This window comes from Etheostoma spectabile, chromosome 15, assembly GCF_008692095.1.
Source record: "Etheostoma spectabile isolate EspeVRDwgs_2016 chromosome 15, UIUC_Espe_1.0, whole genome shotgun sequence".
Lineage (NCBI taxonomy): Eukaryota > Metazoa > Chordata > Actinopteri > Perciformes > Percidae > Etheostoma > Etheostoma spectabile.
In genome coordinates, this window is record NC_045747.1 from 439,914 (window position 1) to 448,070 (window position 8,157).

Here is an 8,157-nt window from a genome sequence, read left to right on the forward strand (position 1 = left end):
TGTGTGTGTGTGTGTGTGTGTGTGTGTGTGTGTGTGTGTGTGTGTGTGTAGCAAGGTAATGTGAGGGAAGCGGCCCACTCCTACCAGTCAGCTCTACAGAAGTTCCCAGGGGACGAGCTGAAGACGTTCAGACATCTGATCGTGTGTGTGCTGCTCAACCTGTCTCGCTGCTACCGCAAGATGAATGTGAGTCTCTCTCTCTCTCTCTCTCTCTCTCTTAAAGTGCAGTTTACTACTGATATTTTCATTTTCAAACTCACAGAAAAAATCTCTTAAATGTAACAAAACGTTTTCGCTGCCCTTCTTCTGTCCTTCATCTTGCCGTACCATCGTTCCATTTTTTTATTTGCTTACAGGATTTTGCCGTTGCTGAGGAGTTTGCCACCAAGGCCCTAGAGCTGAAAGCTAAATCCTACGAAGGCTTTTATGCCCGAGCCCGAGCCAAACGGGGACGCAGGTAACATCATATCACATCATAATACTGTCATATGGACACGTGGTTGAATAGAACAAACTATACCTAACCATATCATGAGCTGCTTTCTTTATCTGAAGTCTCTCTTATATACAGTAGACCTTAGTGGTCCCTAATACTGGATCTGAAGTCTCTTATTAGAACTTAGTGGTCCCTAATACTGGATCTGAAGTCTCTTTATAGACCGTAGTGGTCCCTAATACGTATCTGAAGTCTCTTTTATATGACCTTAGTGGTCCTATACGTATTGAAGTCTCTTATATGACCTTAGTGGTCCCTAATACTGTATTGAAGTCTCTATATAGAACTTAGTGGTCCCTAATACTGTATCTGAAGTCTTTTTATAGACCTTAGTGGTCCCTAATACTGGTCTTAAGTCTCTTTTATATAGACCTTAGTGGTCCCTAATACTGATCTGAAGTCTCTTTTATATAGACCTTAGTGGTCCCTAATACTGTATCTGAAGTCTCTTTTATATAGACCTTAGTGGTCCCCTAATACTGTATCTGAAGTCTCTTTATATAGACCTTAGTGGTACCCTAACACTGTATGAAGTCTCTTTATATAGACCTTAGTGGTCCCAATACTGTATCTGAAGTCTCTTTATATAGACCTTAGTGGTCCCTAATACTGTATCTTTATTAATTGGTCAAGGGGGTCTGTTGTAACCACCGTGCTAGTCAGAAAGAACTTTCAGAAGCAGCTAAATGTCAGCTAAATTAAAAATGTCTTAAATATAACGTTCAAAAAACAAGGCCTTAAAAGTCTTACATTTCTTTAGAAAGTCCTATATTTTATTGACAAAGGTCTAACATTTGCATTGTCCCTTCATAAGAATAAATAACTCGTTCATTGTTTCACCACAAAGCATGTTTTTATTGAGTATTACAATAAAAAAATGTCGTAAGCTCGAGTATTTGGTAAAGAAATATTTTTATAGCCTAAAATCCCATTTTATCCTGCATACCTTCGCCAATATGTTCACAAAGTTGGTATTAAAATAAAATTTAAATTCTTTTAAAAAGGTCTAAAAAAGTCTTAAATCTAACATACTTTTGAAAATATCTAAATTCAGTAAACCAGCTCCAGGTCTGGGACCAAAGACTGGCAGGATGAGAGAAACCATGACCAGTTTGTGCTTAGTTTGTCCCCCCCCCCCAGACTTCTCTGTGTCCATTGCTGCAGCACTTATGTCTCTCTTTGCTTTGGGCTCTCTCTCAACACTCAGACAGTTCCACGCGGCCCTGGAGGACCTGATCGAGGCCAGCCGCCTGTGCCCCTCCAACCGGGAGATCCAGCGCCTGCTGTCCCGGGTCAAGGAAGAGTGTCGACAGGTGGCGCAGCAGCAAGACTCTCCCCCTCCCTCGTCACATCCTGTTTATCAGCCTAACGCGGCCATGTCCAGCAACCATTCTGCTTGTCAGCAGGTGCAGGACCGGGAGGGGCTTACTGAGGAAGAGGAGGAAGAGGAGGAGGAGGGGAGTCACTCCTCCCCCTCGTTCCACCCTCAACCTGTGACTCAAGGTTTTGACACCCACTGCAGCCCTGGGGTGCCATCCCCCTCTTCCCTCTCCCCCACTCACCTGTATCGACACCTCCCCAGTCCCACCCACTCCCCCTCTTGCTCCTCCCCCGCTCACTCTGCGCCTCCTCCCCCCCCATCCTCCTCCTCCTACCACCATTTTAGCGCTCTGCAGCGACCCAGCCCGATGTCGGAAAGCATGCCTGCATTGTCCGGAAATGGAGGTCTGCACCAGCATCCGCAGTCCAGCACAGCCCCCCACCACTCGGACCAGAACCCGGGGGGGCAGCAGCTCCACCACCTGTCTCATCAGAGGTCCTTCCAAAAGCAGAACTCTGTTCAGGGCCAGTGGCTCCAACCTGCCAAAGTCCAGGTTGTCAGAACCAGTCAGCCCAGTACCTCGGCCCACTCCAGCGCCTACTCCCAGTTTGGCCAACTGCCCCAAGAACTGGCTGAGCTGGGGGAAGGCATCTGCCAGAGCCCTCCAGATGTCCGGCCTAGCCTGCAGGTCCAGGCTGGTCTGACCTCTGGACCTTCGTATCCACTAGAGGACGGAGACGTTGACTTTGTTTGCCAGGCCAGAGCTGTGTCAGCCTATGGGAGAGAAGCAGGAGGAGAGAGGGGAGGGGTCAGTAGATTTGGCCAGGCCCGTCAGTTTAGTCGCAACCAATCCAAAGCAGCCCACTATCCCATGGAGGTTACCGAGGCGACAATGGGCCCTCCGGATAGCCTTCCACCACTGCACGATTACCAATACCACCATCAGGGGGGACTATGGCGCCCCCTCAGTGGCCAAACAACCTCCTTCCCCGCTCCTCCCCCCAGGCCTCTCGTCCACTCCCAGAGCATCAACGTCCGTTTCTCCAGCAGCAGCGGCAACCTTGCTGGGGGGCAGCCCACCAATCACGGCCAAGGCTTCAGGACGTCTGCCTCCGCCCAGCACATGGATGTGACCTCGGCGGGCGGGGTTACTGCTTATCATGACGACCTCTTTCTAATCTCCTCCGCCCAGTCAGAAACATGCATGGTAGAAGGCGGGACTTATCCCGGAGAGGCAGGCCGGTCGTCACGGAACACTCCTTTTATGGGCGTTGTCGACAGGACGGCGAGGGTGCACCAGCGGTATCAACAACAAGCTCCTTCCAGTTCTGCTTCCTGTCTCAGCCCGTCTCGCTCCTGGGCCGTGTCTTCAGTGGACACGGTTGTCACCTCGCCTAGCAAAACCCCCGCCAACCAAGGAGGCTTGGGTCAGCCCCAGCTGTCCTCCATCGCCTACCACAACCGCAGCAACAACAACGCCCACAACGACAACCAGCTCGACTACTATCCTCAGGGTGAAGGCTCGGGGCAGGTGGCCAGCCAGAATCCCTCCTACCGGGATGTGAAGCTGGCTCGAACGCTGCCGGTGACCCATAGCTGCTCAGACAGACCTAGTGACAGACCGAGGGGCCCCGCCTCGCCTGTCAAACCAAAAAGACCCTTTGTAGAGTCCAACGTATAGAACGGAGGAAATGTGTGAACTCATACCGTATATTCCTTTATTCACTGGGGCTATGGAATTATTAAAGCCAGACTATGCTTGAAATGAACTAGTTTGTACGACATGTAGCTCGTATGACATTTGGAGGGGCCAGACGCAATAAACGTTCAAATCTGGGTAACGACACACACCTTGAAGGTTTTCATGGTGCGGGGTTGCGCTGGGTTGTATGCACTCATACACAGAAAAAGTGATTGAAGTTGTAGTGTGAAGAAAAAGGAGCTTGAGAGAGAAGTTCGAGTCCCACCTACGTTTTTCACGTCCGTGTCACACCCAGCCGATCGCTGCCAGAAGGGTCCATGCTGGCCCCATTGTCACTTTCAGAAAGAATAGCACTGACTCCGTTATCGTTCAGAAGAGATAGGGAGAAGCAGAAATTTGACATATGCGTTTGATATGGAACATTTTGCCTGTTGCAGGTCAGGTCTGTCCTTTAACCAGCCAGAGGCAAGGAAAGGAAGCAAGGAAGGAGGGAAGGAGGGAAGGAAGGAAGGAGGGAAGGAGGGAAGGAAGGAAGGAGGGAAGGACGAGACTGCTTAGACCTGAGACAGCTCCTGCCAGCACAAAGCACAATGAGGGACAAAAACACAAAAAGTCATCAAGTAGCACTAAAAAGAAATCTGGCTTACAGTACATTTAAAAACTGACATCTCTGAATACCCACAATGCACTGCTCTAGAGAGTCTGCCAAGTTCACATCTTTACTCTAGACGGTGACATTTAGTCAGACAAGAGAGACAGGACAGCACCACTATCACCTCTGTCTGCTGGTCCGACCGGAAACCTGATACAGTATCTGGTCTATCCGGCCTCTAGAAGCTGTGCCAGTCGGATGCTGGTCCGGGACCAGGTCCCAAGCCATAGTTTGAGAAACTAGGATGATGCTGTCATTGAATAAGCACTGACTTGCTGTATATAAAACTAAAAAAAAGTGATATTTATCTTTTTTTAAGTTATATCTGTATTAAACTGTAGACATTTTGTTTCTTTTAAAGCTGTATATTCTTTTTGGATTGGTCTTTATACGTTTATTTTGAGGTTGTTTTTTTACTGGAATCCTTTTCAAAGAAACAAAAAGAAGAGCAAATCCATTTCATCTTTGTGTATCACGGCAACACTGTAAAAATGTTGGATTTCTTGCTTCAGGTAGAGGTAGTTCTGTTTTTCTATGAGGTTCTTTTGTATTATGTAGTCCTAAAAGTCCTAATTTGGTCCCAGCTGATCATTCCAGGGCTCTTTACCCTCGTCGCCATGGGAACATAGTGCTTACAGTACGTGCCCAATGAGCTGGCGATAGGCCTATGCCCCGCAACAATTAAAGACTGAAAGAACATCTCTGCGTGGGGAGACAGGTCGCCGTTACACTAAGGATTGTGGGTAGTGTAGTGCAGATAAAACATGTTTTTGGTAAAACAGGGTTGATTTCACACAGACTTCTAGCTTCTACAGGAGCAGAACCTGTCGTTTCACCACCTGGCAGCTCGTGGTCGGTCTAGCGCGGATGGTTGGGACATCATGGCTGAGGATCTGAATCCTTATGGAGAGAGACGGTCGATCGGAGGTTCTGATTCCCTACTCGGCGTTCTGAAAGCAGGAGGTGTGACGTAGGCCTACTGGCTGAGTAACTTAGTAGTCTTTCTAATTATGGATTTGCAGAGTCTTCAACAGTTTTATGACAAACTGAGACTTTCTTGACTTGCAAAAAATTCTCTTAAATTGACAAACATGTAATTCATGGCTTGATTCTCTCCCCGTTCACTGCCATACATATTTGTTTCCGATATAAGGCCCCACAGGGTCCACTGGGAGCTAAAAGGGACTTTTCCTGTCTTTCTGCGCCGTGTCAGACTGGAACATAACAGGGGGAAGGGGTTAGCTACCAATCGATCCCAGGGCTAGTTTTCCAGAGGGGGTGTGACCAACGGACAGGATTCAGAAAGCAGGACTTAGCTAGCTTTTTTTTTTTAATGTATTTTATGCACATGAATGCCTGTTTTTTGTATGTTTCTTTATATGTTTCTAATGAATCAGCATCTTGGTTTCAGAGTTGCTGATGAAACCTCTGACCTCTCTGTCATGGAACAGTCCTGGGACCACTGCCCTTTTTTCTTACTGCTCAGGAGTTTCCAGCTGGGGGAAGATATGGGAAACTACATAACTCATAAGCCGTTGTTATGGTCGGGACAGCTGGTCATGGGGTCAGGTTCTGGCCAGTTAGAAGGATGAACACGGCCGCGCCAAATCCGCGGACGCAGGATTCTGCAGGATTTTCCGAAAATTAAAATTCATAAACTAACGTTAAAAGAATGTTAAAACATCTCCACGGCAAGCAGACAAAACAGTCTGCTACGTTCATTGTAGACCAGCGCTGCTAACTCAGGCCCCGTTTGGGCCGGCTGATGAAGAACGTTGATTATAGTTTCAAATTTAAAGTGGTAATGTGGTCATAATGCATCAGTGTTGCTTTAATCCTTGATGAGCCCGATGACAGCTGTGTTGTCTGTCAATAACAATGTGTCGTGCTGTACATGTAGGATGTAACCCCCCCGAGCCCCGAGTGTTGGAACACTGCAGGTAATGGAGCAGTATTCTGCTCTAGTGGTTTACTGTGAGCTTTTTCACTGTGTGTAAAACAAGTCAATATTTAAAAACCCAGGACGGCTCCAACAATAAGAAGAAAATGATTATTGACCATTTAAAATGACGGGAATGTGTCAGCTCATGTGAAAATTAGAAAAAGGAATAAAGCTGAATGAAAGACAGATGTGGAAGTGTCTCTCTCTCCTTCTGGATGTGTTTCTAGACAGAACCTCTAATAAAACCAATAAACCAGGGAACCTTTTCCTCCCCTCCCAGAATGCTGTGTGGACTAGCCAGACCCTCCCCCTCAGCGCTGTGGAGGAAGGTCTGGCAATACCAGACTAGTGCCCATGTGACTCGCATGCGTTCAGGACTCAATCCCTGAACGCAGACAGACGATTATCAGATTGTCTCACCCTTGAATTATGATTTCATCCATCTGTGGAAGTTCATCCTGATAGTTTCATCATTCTTAGGCAGAGATGTTCAACAGGGGGTCTAGGGCCATTAGGGGATCCTTAGCGGTACTGCAGGGGGGGGGCACAAGTTATTGTTGAATCATTTAAAAAGATTAATGTTTTTCCAAAAGTTAAAATATGTCTTAAAATATAGATAAACACAGGTCCTACACGCATACATGTATTATTTGTAGAGCCTGACCGATGATATTATCAGCCAATATCAAGCCCGTCTATTGGTATAGGAATTAATTATGGCTGATAAAAAAAACATATACTGTATTCATTATCAGAATCATTTATTGACAACTGATTCCTTGATTGGTTCCTCTGATAAATTGATATTTAAAAAAAAAAAAAACGGACAGTCTGTTATTAGTGATGGCGTTGCATAGTCTGTCCACCAGAGGACGCTCTACAACGTCCCTGTTAGTGATGGCGTTGCATAGTCTGTCCACCAGAGGACGCTCTACAAAGTCCCTGTTAGTGATGGCGTTGCATAGTCTGTCCACCAGGGACGCTCTACAACGTCCCTGTTAGTGATGGTGGTTGCATAGTCTGTCCACCAGAGGAGACTCTACAACGTCCTGTTAGTGATGGTGTGCATGTCTGTCCACCAGAGGACGCTCGACACGTCCCTGTTAGTGATGGCGTTGCATAGTCCGTCCACCAGAGGACGCTCTACAACTACCAGAGGAACTTTAATATATTTTGATGTTCCTCTGTTCTGTTGTGACAATAAAAAAAATTATTATCATATTTTTAACGAGAACTCATAAATAACTACAAATAACTAATGTTAGGGAAATCTGTCTATTTTTTGTTATGCGTTTTGGATTATTTTTTTAAAATATATATCAGGCGATAAATCAAAATATCAGATATTTAAATAACCAAATATTTGTATTGGTATCGGCCCTCTCTCTAATTATTAGCAAAGATAAATCGGCTTATTTGTGATTTTTTTCCCCCACATTGATGACATTTACAGTTAAGCTAAGGATACACTGCTACATAGACTTTGTATGGGTACAGTATGTGTAAAAGCTTTAGGCCGCCCTACGTGTCATTGTAGGCCCAGTTTAATATGCAACTTTTTATATATATTTGTTTGTCACACCTCACTGGGTGCATTGGGAGGACGTGCTGACCTTTACGGTAAGCGTGTTGTCTCATTTCCGGTGCTCCAATCTCACAGACGCTATTTTTCGGCCCCAGCTAAAACGTACTGAACTCGGCTTTATTGTTTGATTCTGGTGGCTGCCTGCCTGGAACTGGAGATATGTGTTGTGCATTAAACTATACTTGCTTTGCTTAGAGCTTGCATCAACGGGGCATAGGCATAAGCGCTTGTTTAATTCACGGACGCTGATTTTCTGCTCCAGCAAAAACTTACTCAACACTTGCTTAAATCTAGATTAAAAGCCTTAAAATTATCAGGCTGCCCTAATAAGTCCCTTAAGACTCTCAAGCTGATCCAGAACGCTGCAGCACGTGTTCTGACAAGAACTAAGAAAAGAGATCATATGTCTCCTGTATTAGCTTCAGCCTTCTCCTGACCTACAAAGCTCTAAATGGTCTA

At 46.0% G+C, this 8,157-nt stretch overlaps 1 protein-coding gene across 1 annotated transcript in view; it reads left to right on the forward strand.

Annotated features, from left to right (window-relative positions):
- Window positions 1-5,816, forward strand: part of tanc2a (tetratricopeptide repeat, ankyrin repeat and coiled-coil containing 2a) — a 46,738-nt gene extending 40,922 nt beyond the window's left edge. The window contains 3 exon segments of the mRNA XM_032538504.1: window positions 52-186; window positions 357-457; window positions 1,704-5,816. Coding sequence (XP_032394395.1) covers window positions 52-186; window positions 357-457; window positions 1,704-3,498 — 2,031 coding nt within the window. The 3' untranslated portion in view covers window positions 3,499-5,816.
- Window positions 5,817-8,157: the final 2,341 nt, after the last annotated feature.